Source organism: Narcine bancroftii, chromosome 7, assembly GCF_036971445.1.
Source record: "Narcine bancroftii isolate sNarBan1 chromosome 7, sNarBan1.hap1, whole genome shotgun sequence".
Taxonomy (NCBI): domain Eukaryota; kingdom Metazoa; phylum Chordata; class Chondrichthyes; order Torpediniformes; family Narcinidae; genus Narcine; species Narcine bancroftii.
In genome coordinates, this window is record NC_091475.1 from 52,271,351 (window position 1) to 52,288,145 (window position 16,795).

The 16,795-nt window shown below is 41.4% G+C and overlaps 1 protein-coding gene across 22 annotated transcripts in view; it reads left to right on the plus strand.

Annotated features, from left to right (window-relative positions):
• dmd (dystrophin) overlaps positions 1-16,795 on the plus strand; it is a 1,604,005-nt gene that overhangs the window by 276,751 nt on the left and 1,310,459 nt on the right. For all 22 annotated transcript variants that reach the window (XR_011341867.1, XM_069890130.1, XM_069890120.1 and 19 more), the window contains one exon: positions 1,542-1,603. Coding sequence is in view for 20 of the 22 variants with exons in the window: in XM_069890120.1 (XP_069746221.1) it covers positions 1,542-1,603 (62 nt within the window). In the remaining 2 variants the exon portion in view is untranslated. The remainder of the gene's footprint in view (positions 1-1,541; positions 1,604-16,795) is intronic.

Sequence of the window (16,795 nt, forward strand, 5' to 3'; positions counted from 1 at the left end):
TGGATATCTCTCAAAAGATGGAGGCATACTTTTGCTCTAAGATGGTATTTGATTTGGAAAGGGTATATATTTGATTCATCAGTAAGAACAGGATACGGGAAATACACTGCCTAACATTTCGCAATATACACAGCAAAAGGAGAATAGAAATAACAATTAAAATGTTAGGTTCAAGTCAACATTATAGAAGTATAATATAAATTCTAAAGAAAGAAAATGTGACGTATTAGAAATAATTCTCCTAACATAGAGAAAGAGAGATAAAGAAATAATTATATATAAAACAACTAATCTACTTAAAACAAAAATAAAATAAAAAAAACAACTGAGCAGCCTATCCCGAGAATTTGTCAAATAGATTAAAACATTGCTCAGCTCCATACCTAAAGATAACAAAAACAGCAAGAATTTTATCTCTATATATATATATATATATATATATATATATTATATATATAGATATGGAAAGGAAGAGTTGATTCATAGAATAATGCCAGTTATATCCCATGAAAGTAATCAATAAATAGTTGCCATGTTTCATCAAATTGAGTAGCTGCATCTAAAATACTACTTATGATTTTTTTTCTGAATATATGAAAGACATAATATGAAAAAGCCATTGAAATAATGTAGGAGAATCAGAGTCTTTCCATTTAAGTAAAATGGCCCTTCTAGCTAATGGTGTAGAACAAGCAACAACTCGATAGGCAGAAGGTAAATAACCTACACCTGTAATTCCAAAAAGAGCAGTTATGGGGTTAGGTTGTAGTATTAAAACCAGTATTAAAAATATTGGAAATACAATGCTGTAAAAGAGGCATGATATATTGAGGTGATGCATCCATCACATCTGCTTTTTCTCCTCACAGATAGTGACGTGTTGTGTAACTGCAGCTTGCCCCCTTTTTAGGTTTTAGATTTGAAGCATGTGTTGCTATTTTGTTGGGAGATCAGAGGCTTGACTTGACTTGACTTGACTAATATTCTTTCTCTGTCCCATGGGCAGTTAAAGGCACACATACACACAGCAACTGCAGAGAGCATGCAAAAGAAGCTGGTTGTGAATCTTATTCCCTCTCCAGGAGAGGGAGGATAAAAAGGGAGAGATTGTTGAGAATGGAAGGTTGGATTTGTGAGAGAAACAAGGTTGGTTGATGGGAAGAGCACAAGGAGGAATAGTGGGGTGGTGTTGCACTCATTGGGTTGGAATCAAGATGAGCCTTGAGGTGAGGACTTATAAGAGGAGCAGTTGCTTCTGCATGATCTCCCTGACAAAAACTATGGAAGAGAAGCATGTATGTGCTCGCTATAATTCTGCACCTGTCCACCACCTCTTTGTTACTGCATTTGACTTTCTGAAAATCTGGGCAGAATATATTGGACCCTGTGGAATTTGAATATGCACAAGTTCCCCATGATAATCTTTAACTGCACAAATAATTTTCCATGTGATAGAATTGATGTCCATTAATTTTTTGGTATTAAGTATTCAAATTGGAAACTATTTAACTCGGGTGATTTTTTTTATTCTAAATTTACAGATGAAAGAGAAGATGTTCAAAAGAAAACATTCACAAAATGGATAAATGCACAGCTTGTCAAGGTAAGAGGAGTCTACAGTAGTCTGTGGATTTGGAAGGATATCCTCTGTGTTGAAGTTGGTGATTTCATATTCTTGAAATTTTTGAATTCTTTGGAGTTGGCAGTCGGCTGTATGCAAAGTGCATGGATCAGGGAGGCAGTTTCTCCTTGTGTGCAATGACCAAATATCTCAGCAGCACACATTTTATGGATGAAACCTTTTCTTCCGCACGCTTTATTTTTGAACTTGCACACAATGATTTTGTTGTATTCTGTGAAAATTCTGTGACAAGCTGACTTGCATAGGATTGTATTTTTTTCAGAATATATGCTTTCAAAATTTAAGTTCACTGTCTTTGTGAAAACAGGCATTTGATACAAGGACTAATTCCTCTGCCATTGCGAGAAATACCTCTCTCTTCATTCCTGAAACATTTTTTTGTTCAGCTTTAGCCAAGCTAAAAGCACGTCATCTATGTTGGGAAATGGAGCCTGATTTCATTTTATTTTACAAACTTGTGGCATCAAATAGTTGTCGTGACTGCAAGGCAAAATGCGGTAGACTAAAGCAATTTCAAATTGGGCTTCAAAGCACTGTGTATTGCACTGAGGTAATTTTACCCATAATATTACAAGCATAGCATGAATTTTAAATGATATTACTGCTAAATTATCAGTGATTTTTGAACCTGGAGTTGTTCAGAGCTTTGTTAACTCATTTCATATTGGACTAATACATTTTTACAACAGCAAATTATTTCTTCCTTGATGCCTGGCTGAATTTGAAACTAAATATCAATGATATTTAGGTCTATTTTTTTAATCACAAGATTGGTTTTAGGAATATGCATATGTAACCTCTGTATTAAGGTCAGTGATGAAGCAAATGTCCTTATTGCTGAAGGAAATGACCACAAAAATCGAGGGATCTCTGTTCAAGAATTCATCTTTCATGATGCTTTTTGCTGACAGATAGCAATATCAAGTTCAAATGTATTGTCAGTGCACACACATGACATCACATGTAATCCTGAGATTCTATTTCCTGCAGGCATGGTGGAATTTCTACCTATCTGTAGTGTAAACTGTACTCAAGAAAATGATATGTTTTCAAAAGAGAGAAATAAAAAGAAAAAAAAGTAAACTAATGTGCAAATAGAGAAAAGAAATTAGTAATAAATAATGTGCAAAGAAAGAGTCCTTAAATGAGTCTTTGAGTCTGTTGTTTAGGAGATTGATGGTGGAGGGGTAGCAACTATTCCTGAACATGGTGGTACAAGAGTTATGGCACCTATACCTCTTTCCTGATGGCAGTATTGAGAAGAGAGTGTGTACTGGGTGGTGTTGTTTCTTGGTGATTGCTGCTGCTCTCCAATGGTATAGATTTTTTTCAATGGGGTGAGGAGAGTTTTGCCTGTGATGTGCAGGGATGTGACCAATATCATCTCAGATGTATCTCAGATATCCAGAAATTAGCTAGCTAAACAGCCAATCACAGAGACCAAACCAGAAAACAAACAGACATCTTTAATATCATTTGCAAATGTTGAACTTTGACTAAGCATGAACTAATGACTTTGACATGCATCTCATTAAGCTATAAAATTAAAATTACTGACCATTCATCAGCTGGGGAAGACTGGGAATGGATTTTTTTTGCCTCTGCATTTAGAAGATGGGCAGAGAGTCTACAGAAGTGAGGCAAACAAGCAGCGAGGTCATGGAACCTGTGCAGATTAAATAGGAGAAGGTGCTTGCTGTCTTGAGGCAAATAAGGGTGGATACATCCCAAGGGCCATGAAGGAGGCCTGTGCAGAGGTATAGGTTTTGAAAATAGCCTTTGCAATGGGTTGGGGTGCCGGAATATTGGAGAATAGCTAATTTTGTACTATTGTTTAAAAAGTGTCCAATAATAATCCAGGAATTATAGGCAGCGACCCTGATGTCACAAATGGGTAGATTATTGGAGAGCATTTATGTGATTAGATATACAAGTACAGTAAAATCCCCATTATCTGGCACCCATGGAGATTGTGGATGCTGGAAATGCAAATTTTCCCGTTAACTGACGCTCAGTCTTCCAGTGCCTAACAACTGTTTAAAAGACAGTACAAAATGTAAAGTAATTGGGGAAAAAAAATTAGTATTGTAGTCTTTAATTATGTAAAGTTCACAGTAGTCAAGAAATTTCCATACTTTAAATTTAAATCTGAACCCCAGTCGCTGACGCTGTAACAGTGTTGCGCGAACCACTACGCTAACTATGCTGCCGACATAATTAAACCCCACCTTTAAGTTAAAAGATAAATCCTTATTTTAATGTACCTAAAGATATGGACTACACAGATAGGGAGACACTTTGGGAGAGTTTCCCCACAGCAAGCAGCATTATCCAGCTCATTATCCTGGTCAAGCCCTCGGCGCACCTTCCTTTAAATTCCAACCACATTTGCGAGCGCTGTAACAGTGTTGTGCGAGCTGCTGCGCTAACTGGGCTACTGTCATAATTAATCCCCCTCCCACAAGTTTACAGATAAAGACTTAATAACATGCTTAATAATATGCTGATAAAGACTCTTACCAGACAGGGATAGAGAAACACTTAGGGAGAGTTGCCCCATTGGCAAGAGGCATCAGCCATCTCTTCACCCTGGGCACCGCCATGTTTTTCAAACACAACTTTATTGAAATTTTATTCAAAAAGCTCCTGTGGGGAGCTCTACTGGCTGAATGTTTGATACCAAGGGGTCGTGTGTTGCTTTGGAGAACACTTACAATTTTTAACTTTTATTTGTTCTTGTTTACTTTCAATTTATTTATCTCCGCGAATAATTTTCTGCTGGTTGCCTTGAATTTCCAATCAATTGCGTGCTGGATAATGGAGATTTTACTCTATTGGATGGTGTAAGGTAAAACATCATGAGATGGGAATGTGTAGGGAGTTACCCTGTACAGGGCAGTAACAAGAAGGGGAGGTGTCCTTGTACTCCTGTTAGGTAAAACATCATGAGATGGGAATGTACAGGGCTGTAACAAGATGTAAATGCATCCTTGTACTTACAAGATAAGAGAGACATTGATGGATTGAGAGGCAGGAAGCTAGCAGGGAAAGGATAGCAACAGTTTTAGTCATTGGACAAGTAATGATATGATGATGTTCTAAGCATGTATCCAAGGGTATAAAAAATCACCATTTTGCTGATAATGGCAGAATGCATTCTCCGACTAACTTTGTTAGTCGCAAGTGTTACAATCCGGTAATAAAGAACAAAGAACCCTGATTTCGACTCAGTCTGGTGTTTGTCTCACTCATTCATGAACAAAGCAGACCTAACAATGGACAGGGACTTGTTTGGGATAGTCAGCATCGCTTTTTACATGGTAGGTAAAATTACCAGGAACTGATGAAGGAAAGGCCATGGATGTTGTCAACATGCACTTTATAAGGCCTTTGAGGTCCTGAGTGGGAGTTTCATCAAGGAGGTTCAGTTGCTTGATGTTCAGGATGAGGTCATTGATTGGATATTGGCTTTGCAGGAAAAGCCAGAGAGCGATTGTAAATGATTGCCTCTCTAACTGGAGGCATTTGACAAGTGACATGCCTCAGGAATCAATGCTGGGTCTGTTGTTGCATGATATCTAAATCAGCAAATTGGATGATAAAGTAGTCAATTGGATCAGAAAGTTTGGAGATGAAACAAAGATTGGAGCTGTGGTGGATAATGAGGATGGGTTTCAAATCTTGTGGGATCTGGACCTGCTGGAAAATTGGACTCTGTGGTGAACTGCTGAACTGTATTGTATACTTGATTACCTGGCTCCTCCCCATCCTGTGACTGTACCTGCAGCCCCTCCCTCTTTTGACCTTGTATAAAGCCATCACCATGACCCTTCCCCAGAAAGCCTGGGTCATGACACAGGATGAGGTCCTTGTCCATTGTGAATAAAAGTTTATGGATCAATGATTCAGTCCAACCTCTTGAGTTATTTACTGTGCATCAGGCTGCAAAATGGCAGATGAAATTTAATGGGATCAAGTGTGAGGTGTTACATTTTGGGAGGACAAACCAAGGTAGGTGGTAAACATTAGAGCACTGAGGAGTGTGGAAGAACACAGGGAATGCAGGCACATAATTCCTTGAAAATGGTATCACAGATAGATCAGGTTATATTGAATGCCCTGGAACTTCATTAATCAAAGGATTGAGCACAGGAGTTGAGACGATACCGTGACATTATGTAAGATATTGAGGCCAAATTTGTAGTATTGTATGCAGTTTTGGTCACTGAACAATAGGGAAAATATTGATATGAAAGAGTGCAGAGAAGATTTATAAGGATGTTGTCAAGATTTGAGGAGCTGAGTTGCAGGGAAAAGTTAGAGGTTGGGACTTAAATCCCTGAAGCGTTGGGGAATGAGGGGAGTTTTGATAGATATGTTCAAAATTGAGATGTATGGATAGAGTAAATGCAAGCAGGCACATTTTCCACTGTAGTTAGCTAAGACAAGAACTGGAAGACATGGGTTAAAGGTGAAAAGTACAGCGATTAAAGGGAACCACAGGGGAACTTATTCACGCAGGGAATGGTGAGAGTGTGGAACGAAGTTGTGAATGCAAGCTCGATTCCAACATTTAATAAAAATTAGGTTAGGAACATGGATGGGTGAGGTATGGAGGGCCATGGTCTGAGTGCAGATTAATGGGCTAGGTAGAATAATAGTTTGACATGGATGAAATGGACTAAAGAGCCTGCTTCTGTGTCGTGTATTGATTCTTCAAGATGAAATGAAATTCATTGCAAACATTTTTTTTCATATCATCAGGGGTGCAAAGTAATGATGGATTAAAAATGGAATTGTAACTCTGACTCCAATAGATTTTTAACAATGTGATTTGTTAATCCAATTGTTAGTCTCAGAACAGACATTCAATGACGATATTGGAGAGGTCTACACCTCCAGTTACAATATAGCATTTTATTCATTTATTCTTGCTGCCTGAATGAAATATTATTTTTGAAACACTGTTTAATTTAGGTTCTTTTAAATGTTCCTATTTCACTGCATTGTCCTGAATGTGAATTATCCAGGTTTTGTAAGCAGTGCCTCGTTTTTCCAAGTATAGACTTCACAGTACCATACAGACTTACTGATCTCCAAAGAACAGTCACCTGTAGGTTCTGTCCCCTCTCATGGTTTCTGGCTATCTTGTTGTGCCTGCTCACAATCTATGTGGGGGCAAGTGTTCAGAGCACTTGGCACAATCTGAGATCAGCCATAACGTTGGATTGAAAGGTTTAAAGCACACATGTCAAACTCTGGCCCGCGGGCCGATATAATTATATTTGGCCCGCAAGATCATTTCAAAAATGTATTAGAGGTGCCCGCCCTGCAGCGAGAGCTGATGTTGTTTTTTGGTAATTTCACCCCCACCATCCTCCCCCTTCATTGCACATCCTTCCCCATTGTAACACGAGAAATTGTAACACGAGAAGTCTGTCCATGTCATCAGCCGGCAAGCCAGTTGGAAGGCTCCCCGCACAACCAGTCACTTCTCCCACCTGTCGAGCGGTGCGGCGGATGGGCGAGCGCCTGTGATTTCCTGTCGGCGCGACAGGCATGGCAGGCTGTGCACGGCCCCCGGGCAGCGCGAGCCCTGCGCGACTGGCACCGGACGGCCCTTCCACAGCACGAGCGCACTTCTCCCGGTCACCACGGCCTTCAGCGCTTGCACCCGCGCGGACCCCAGGGACGGCTGGTTCGGCCCTGCACGTGAAGAGAGAGATGGTGGCTGTCCGCAAAGGCTGATCAGCAGCACGCTGGGCCTGAGTGGGTGGGTAAGCAGGGGTGGGCAGAGGGTGTAGGTGAGGAGTAATGGGTAGGGGAAGTTATGGTGGTGCGAGGGGCAGTTAGAGGGAGGGATGAGTAGAAGGAGGGGTGGATAGGGAAGAGGTAAAAGGGGAGGGGCAGGGCGAGTAGGGGAGGGGTGATTAGAGGGTGAGAGATGGGTAGAGGGAGGAACAGGTTGAGGGGAGAGGCAGTAGAGGGGCGTGTATAGGATGGGGTGGGTAGAGGCAGAGCGAGTGGAGAGAGGGGTGAGTAGAGGTTGGGTAAAGGACTGGTCAGGTAGAGGGATGGTGGGTCGAGGGTGAATAGAGGCCTAGAGCCTGAGGAGTGAGCAGGAAATGCTGAGTCCTGATGCAGGCCAAAATGGACACAGCCTGTGAATGCTGACTACATCTCCACAGGGACCAAATATGTTTCCCTCAGGTCAAGCAAAGGGTGAACTTGAACTACCTACTCCTGACCTGTAACATTATCCTCCTAAAGTTATATCCTAAAGTTTAACATTACATATGTTGAAAGAAGAGAAAACATGCAGATGTTGTTGAAAATTTTCAATAAATATTTAGTTCGGCCCTCGACTTAGTCCAAGTTTTTAATTTTGGCCCTCCGTGAATTTGAGTTTGACACCCCTGGTTTAAAGGTTCCTTTTATTGTCACCTAATAATACATTAAAAATGCAATATACAGGACATACTTCAACTTTGTCTGCCGCAAGGCAAACAGAGTCATGAACATTGTTTGGTGCCTCTAACAATAGCAGAAAGAGAAGCAAAAGAGAGTCCCTTCAGAGAGACTGAGTGTCCATGGATTTACCTGCAGCCCTCCTGCAACCTCTACAGCAGCATAGACTCCAGTTTAACCTGTTAGCATCCTGAGCTCCTGATCCAAACCTTTAATAGGATCAGGAAGCCTTCAGCACTCAAGAGGTCCTTCAGGTCCCTTCTTGCCCTCAACACCCCCTTGGAGCACCTTTTTCCACAACTGAATGATTTACCTGGTTTGAGTTTCTGGCACTGACATGTGCACAAAGCAGAAGAGTGTAGATTTGGGAAGACACAGAAAAATGGTCTTTCATCTTCCTGTTGGAGACCAAATTATTAACCATTCAGCCTGTGCACGTACAGATGAATACATAGACCAAAGTCAGTTGCACATTGACATATGTGAACTTGATTTTCTTGTTTCTTTCAGGGCTTGCTAGAATTTGTAGTGTCTACTCAAACTTAGTTTGCTATTTGATTGCTGTAAGTACTTGAGTTCATGTCCCTGTATAGGCCTGGCAGAAGCCATTTTGATTCCACCCAGGATATCCTTGTTCTCTTTGGTTCAATGTAGTATTGTGAGTTGCATTTATCACCAGAACCATGTTAAAATAAAAAGAATGATATTCCACCATCTTTGAAGCCCTGAAACTCACTCAAAATCTCACATATTATCAAACTAACTTTAAATCAACATTATTGAGTTTAACTTTTCAACTTTTGAATGAACTTTCACCCTTTGTTCACAATGAACTGATGGCTCACATCCATTGTTCAATGTAGCAGATTCAGATTTTATTCATTCTGAGGATCTTAATCTCTATTCCTGCTTTACCTTTCTTTCAGTAAGTGTGTGATTCTTTCAGGTGAAAGTAAACAAAGTTCATTTATATTTCAAGTGAACATGATGCTTTTCATATAAACAGAGGTAGGAGTTTTCATATAAACAGAGAAACAGAGGTAGGAGTTGGTATTTAGCACTTTTTCCTTCCCTGACATTCAGCTAAGTTATGGGTTACCTCTGCATCAGTTCTGCAGTAACCCAACATCACTTTGTTCTCATCATGTACCCTGTCAATCTCTGCCTTGAATATTCTCAATTGCTGGGCCTTTGCAGCTGCTTCAGGGACTGCACTTCAAGGTTCCACTTCCCTCTGTGTGGTGGAGAAACAAGAGTGGTGGGGGTTGGGTGTCACAGAAATTGCTCTCTCTTGGATGGCTGACCTCTTAGTTTGAACCAATGACCTCTACTCATTGACACTGCAGTCAGAAGATGCATCCAATGCCCTTTTAAGCCCCAAAAGATTTTTTTTTGTTTTGGTATTGAATTCTGTATTATTTGCAGACAGCTTTAGGCATAATAGAATATTGATGCCTGCTTTCACTCAGGAAATTCAATTGATTCGACAGAGTGCCTTTTAACTGAGATTGCAGTAGTCTGTGGAAGCAGAATTATTTTTACTTGGTCTCTGATTTCTTCCATTTATTCTCTATTGTAATATGGCTGGGAAATCTGATCTGCCAGGCCATCTTGCCAATTATTTGAATTGTTTCACCCCATGCCATTTTGCAAAAACCTTTACATTCAATGTTTGACAAAGATCACAAGTTTGCACATTTAGGTTGGTGGAGATTTTTTAGAAAAGAAACTCCCTTCTTGAGAAAGGACAATAAACGTAGATGTGCATTGTTGACCGTGGGTTGGGCCTGCCCATCCTGTGGCATGTGGCTTGTGAGCAGATCCTGAAGGGGCTTCAGAGCTTGAGGTCTGCTCTCCTATTATAGTTTATATTATATATAAATAGAATTAGAAGAGATAGATTGTGGTGGGAGTTTGGAGAGTAGGTCATTTCACAAACAAAGTAACCCTTCACATCTCATTTAAAATGCAAGAAAGTGAGACACTGAGGTACTGAATGTCTTTGTGAAAACCAAAAAACTATTTTGGAAATGCTTTGCTAAGGAACTTCAAAAAGCAGGTGCATATTAAGCAGTCCATGCTCAGAAGCTGATAAGATCTCAGAGACTGGGTCTGAAGCCCTGCAAGAAGGACATGTTTCTTTGCAAGCAGAGAAAGAGAAGACCAATCAGGCTTTCTCTGTGAGAGAGAAAGAGAATTCAGTTGGATTCTTCCACAGTGGCTTTTGGAAGTTGCAACATGACAAGCTGGCAGGCTTGTTGAAAACCCCATTTTGAAGATGGATTGTGAGTTCCGAGTTCAGCTGAATTGAAAACCCTTGTAGTCCTTACAAGAGGAAATGGATGGCTAGAGTGTTTCACCTGAAATAAGGGAAGCAAGAGGAACTCAGTGGTGATGTGGTAGAAGAGGTTATCGTTTGGAAAACCACGATGGGGCAAGTTTCTCTGGCAAGTCATTGAAGTGACTGTTGGAAGTAAATCAGTTTGTGTGTGTTCAATGAGCAATGAATCTCTCTCTGAAACCAACAAGAACCTTCCTGAGCGGTTACCATTTATCTTCCTGGTGAAAATTCATAAATGTTAAATGCTGTGCACAGTATAAGAATTGCCTGATACTTGGAAGAGTGAGATTGGATTGTGAATCAAAGAATTTTCCTGAATATATACACATTACATATACATGCACTTAGAATTAGAAGGAGGTTAAGTTAATAGTAATAAGTTAAAGTTTGATCCTGTTTATATGTTTTAAGAAAATGAAAAGCAACTTTTGTTTAAGTAACGATTTGTCGTGGTAAATTTCTATCGCTGCTGGGTTTTGGGGTCATCTGGGCCCGTAACAATTATCTATCTTGGGAAAGTAGGGCAAAAAGAAGTATGTGCTCTCCTTCAATTCAGAATAAAAAGTGGCCCCCAGAAGAAAGATAAATCTTACACTTTTGGGTACATTTATGTCCATTTTAGCAGCTTCCAGGCATGTAAATGAAGGAATGTGCCAGCCTTTTTTTTAGTGCACTAAATGACAGGTGCATTTAAGTTGAATAATGATAGACATTGAAGCATAAGATTATCAGCTGCATTTGAAATGGAAGTGAGAAAGAGCAGAACTGGCAGGTAACTTGATTGCTCAGTGAACCCAGTAAACACATCACACTTGTACTGTGTTTTTCACACTTTGCTATAGGTAGCCTGGTGTTAATCAGGTCAAGGAAAATTAAATACATTATAAAATGAATTTGGCCTTTTCATTATTCAATTATTTTGATGGATTTTTTTTAAACTGGAGTTGGGCACAGTTATGGACAAGATAATGTTCTCAAAAATGACATTTTCCTGATTTTTTAAAAATTTCTGAACATGAAATCATTTTGTTCTTTGACGTATGTGGGCTGACCTGTGTGAAATCATTGTCTAGCCTGAGGGTTTTATACTTGTTTTAAAATTTAGTAAGTAATAATGTCTGTGAAATATTTTTCATTTGACCAAGTTGACCCAATAGACTCATGCATTTGGACAGTCCTGGCTGTGAGTGGTGGTTGTTCTCTCAGAGGTCCAGCTTTATAATGGTAGTTAAAATTGAGGTTCCAGTGGACTCAACAATTTGTTCCCCATCACTGTTGCTGAGTTGTGTTTGTCAATTCACATTTTCAATTATAGTAAAATCCCGGATCACAGATGCTGGATATGTGAATTTTCTGGTTGACTGAGACACACTTTTAGAAGGCAGGACTAATACACATGCATTAAGAAGACACAGTTTAAAGACAAAAGTGCAAAAAGTAATTTGAAATAAATTGTATTGTAGTCCTTAATTACGTTAAGTTCACTTTAATCAAGTAATTCCTGTAACTTGCAGCACGAGCAACCAGGGTTAAAATTTAAATTTGGTGACAGCATTGTGCTGCTATCATATTTAACCCAATCTCCCCAAAGTTTACAGATAAAGTCTTGCTGGTATACTTAATAACAATAAAGATAAAGACTCTACAAGGCAGGGATAGGGAGGTACTTTGGGAGAGTTGCCCCAGCGGCGAGCAGCATTGGCCAGCTCTTCTTCCTGGGCAATACTTTTTTTCCAAACTCAACTTTATTCAAACAGCTGATGCGGGCAGGGCATAACTGGACACTCCGCTGGCTGAATGTTTTCTCCCATCTTCCTCCAAGAGTGTGTGTTGCTTCAGAAAACATTTATTTTTACAATTTCATTTTTATTTTTATTTTATTTATTCTTATTTATTTTAATTTTTTTGAAGTATTTGTTTCCTTGATTTTTTTTTGCTGGATGGTTGGGTTGCTGGTTGCTTGAATTCTGGATACCAGGGATTTTCATGTATAATAAAAACATTTAATCCTTGGCAGTCTGCAAGAAATAAAATTGTGAAAAGGGCCTTCCTTTCCAATAACTATAAAGCCGAACTTAAAATGGGAAGGAGAAGTTTGGTAAATTTGACAAAGACAGAACCACGTTTGAAAGGCTGCAGGCTCTGTTAGAAATGGTCATATATCCCATGGTCTCATGAGGAACTGTAGGAGTTCAAACTACATAAATTAGGCAATTTGTCAGCCTCAAAAAGGAAGGCTGCTCCAATATTGACATTCCTTTACTAGATGTTACCAGCACAGTGAGTGAGTTTCTGCTCCCCAGCAGCTGAGGACATGTGGAGGTAAATTTCAGACTATTCTTCATTTCTGACCATCATTTTACCTAACCCATTGATAGCAAGTCAGTAGGCTTTTTCAGGTGCATTCTCCACTAAGAATGTGACTGAAGAAGCAGAAGCGGCCCTTTAAATTGCAGTTCAGGTGGCAGCGTTGAAAGTGCAACGCTGGCCACCTGAAAGGACAGCTGCACCGGGGTGCACATCTGAGCACATTGCAGCTCCTGTCCCTTGGGCTGTCAATTCAGGATGGCTGGCTGTCAGCTGGGACAGCCAGCGCGGGCTATCAGCGCGAGGACATTCCCACACTGATCCCACTGCCCTGCTCTTTCCCCATTCACGGGGCTGGTGTGGTCAGTGGGGCAGGAGGCTGAAGCGGTCAGCAGAGGAGGAGGCTGGAGCACCGGCGGGGGAGTACGGGGGTTGGAGCAGCCGGGGGGAGGGGGGGGAGAAGGAGGTGCTCGAGTCAGGTACCGGCATTGTGTCTGCTCCACCGCCGGCCGCTCCAGCCCCCATACTTCCCTGCCGGCCGCTCCACCTCCCGTACTCCCGCGCCGGCCGCTCCAGCCCCCGTACTCCCGCGCCGGCCACTCCAGCCCCCGTACTCCCGCACCGACCGCTCCAGCTCCCGTACTCCCGCGCCGGCCACTCCAGCCCCCGTACTCCCGCGCCGGCCGCTCCAGCCCCCATACTCCCACGCCAGCCACTCCAGCCCCCTTTTCCCTACTCCTGAAATCAGTCCCAACATTGTGGGGACAGCCCACGGTGGCTGCCCGACAGTGCGGGGACTGATTTCGTGAGTGGGGAGAGAGCGGGGTCAGTGTGGGGTCGTTGCAGTGCTGACAGCCCTGCCAGCCACCCGATAGTGTGGGGACTGGGAGAGGAGCTGTCAGGTGCTGGCCAGCTGATTGTCATCCGAATGCAGCTGCTTTTAGGCGGCTGCATTCAGATGGCTTGGGAGGCCACTGTGATGCGGGGATTATCCCTCTCGGAGGAGGGTTACCAAATTCGCCTTGCAGGCACCTCCTGCATATTCATGTGGCCTTCCCACAGCCACATTTTGCCAAAATATGCGGCTTTACAAGCGGGTCAGTTGGCCACCTGAAAATGCCTAGTGTAACTGAGAATGAGTTCAACAGAACGTTATTTGCAGTGCAGATCCTCACTTCATCTGTTTCAAGATGACCCAGCGTGACCACAAGTGGAACTGGTGCCTCGTGGCTATAGAGGCATGGGTTTGATCCTAATCATGAGTGCTGACTGTGTGGGGTTTGCATGTTCTCTTTGTGACAGTATGGGTTTCCCTGTGGTCTGCTGGCTTCATCCCTAATCCCATAGTTATGCAGGCATCCATTAATGGCCCATTGTCAAGCATCTCAGTGCACATGGGAGTGGGCAATACAGGAAAGGTTGTGGGAATGCAGGAAGAACTAAATGGGATGAATTTAAATGTGTGATTCATGCTTAGCACTGATTCAGTGGGCTGAAGGGCCCTTTTCCGTGCTGCCTGTCTCAGACTGTGTCAAAGTGATGGAGTATTGAGTTTTCATTAAGACATCTTGATCAAGAAAATGGAAATCAAAAGGCTGGAGTTTTTTTTAAAAAAGAGGAAATGTGCAGAGCACTGAGAAGTTCGGGCAGCATATGTAGAAACAAAAGCCAAATCAATGTCTCAGGTTGGAGGTCCTGTGATGGAGACGAGCTTGAAATGTCTGGCCTGAAATGCTGATATTTTTCATTTTTCAGTTGTTGACTGGCCTGTGATTCCAACACTTTCTGCTTTTGAGAAAGTGAATTGTTTGTGATTCAAATATTGATTACATCTGTGTGAAATGAGGTGTGCTTTCTGCTGGTCATGCTGTATCAATGGACCTCCTCATCCTGATGGGATAATATGGTCTTCTCCTTCAACAGCAAGTGTTTGTTACCATTTGTGTATTCACAGTCATGCAAAGCAAGGAATTCCACATTCAGATGGTGAGGCTGTGTGCCTGCATGTCTGACAACTCTCTGGACTGTGGGCGGACTTTGCTCTGGCTCCAGGACCACTTAGCAGTCTATCTTGTGCTTTTGATGTTTGGCTTCCCCTGTGTAAAGATCAACTTGCTTTGTACCGTTGCAAGATTTTCCTCTTAAACTGTACAATGTACTGGTGAACTGTCTTGATGGAATGTGTCTTGAGACTCTGTTGAATGAAAATCGTGAAATGACCTCAACTCTTGCGTCCATCCCAAAAGTTCGTTAGTTCAAGTTCATTCTCATGTGATTGTATATTTTCAAGTGGTGAAACAGCATCTCTCCAGACCATGGTGCACACCCATAAATAAATAAAATAAATATATGCAAAAATTTGGGATGATTCACATGGTTACAGAATGCTGTTAATCAGTCTCACAGTCTGCAGGAAGAAGCTATTCCCAGCCTGGTAAAGGTAATTTTGATGCTCTTGAACAACCTTCTTGATGGTAGCGGATTCAAGATATAGTGCGCTGGATGGAAAGGATCTTCTTGAATCCCTTATGCCCTATTTAGATAATGCTCCCAGAAAATGTTGCCTGTTGAAGAAAGGGAGACCCCAGTGATGCTCGACTGTTTTAATGATCATCTGCATAGACAAATGCTTTACAGCTACTATATGATGCAGTCATTCAGGGGACTAAAAAGGTTGTCGTGATGGAGCTCAGTAATCTTGACCTCTTCAACCTCACACAAATCTCCTGACTATTGAGTCCAGGATAGGGTTGTCCCTTATAACCACATGAAGGAACGCTGTGTTCTCCACTACGGAACCTTTGATCCATATTAGAGAATGGCCAACCTTTGTCATCTTGAAGTGCACAATCATCTTCTTTGTCTTGTTTTGTTTAGTGTCCCTCCACATTGAATGTTGTTCTGAAAAGTAGCACTCAAAACTCTGCATTCCTTATCTATCAGAGCCAAATGGTGCCAGCCTGGACTACTTCACATGAGGAGCTATATCCTAATTTTTGTCAGCACATTGCAGACGGTTGCATAAGAAGGCAGGTGCATGGGAAACATCAAAGAAAGGGTGCAACAACTAGTTGGGAGAAAAAGGGGCAGGGCAGCAGCCAGGATACACCCCTGTAACTGTGGTTAATGGAGAGAAGAGGCTGAGGTATTCTACTCATTCTGTGGGGAGCTGGCAAGGAAGTTTCCTAAGTTGTGTTGTACCAGGTATAAATGTGTGTGGCTGTGGCTGGAATTAGTGCTAAGGTGAAGCTTCCTTTTCTTGGGCAATTGGGTGAGTTCAAGACAACAAGACGAGGATACAGTACTTCATGAATTTACCTGAGCAATTGACCAGAGTTTAGGCTAACTTGAATGAGGTCGATATTCAATATGTCACATTAGAGAAGAATTATGTGCACAAAAGAGTGACAATTTTACAGAGCAAAGAGTAATGGATTACTGAGGGAGAACAAAGACTGCAAGAAGGATGCTTGTTAAAATGCATGTTGAAAGATGTGGTGAGTAAGTGGCACAAGTAATTGTGTCTGAGCTGAATATAATGCAATGGCAATAAATAAATAACTCAAAAAGGGCAGAAGTGAACATTTTTAAATTCCAGAATTCAAAATATGCACAAGAATGGGTAAGGTGAATGGAGGTGTGATGGCAGTACAGTTTAAAGAAGGTGATATGATGCTGTTGAGAGAGATGATCATCTTTAGGAATCAGGGAATTATTCCATTAGCTTGGAATAAATGGAAGAAAGAAATGCTGTCATATAACAGGGCAAAACTAGGCCCAGCAATTAATGAAAGTGCAAGTGAACATTGTGATTCAAACTGCACAGTGATGAACTATATTGTTTTCTGGATGCCATGCTCAGTGTTGTTCCAAATATATGTTTGTGAATTGGATATGTGTCTGAAGAACAGAATTTTTTCATCATATTCAGCAGCTTTATGGATTGTCTTCCCACTTCTCTGCAATGGAAAATTTGATGCCATAGAAACAAGTTTCTCAGTTTTGGCAAAAATGAAAGTAGTGTAAATATAATAACT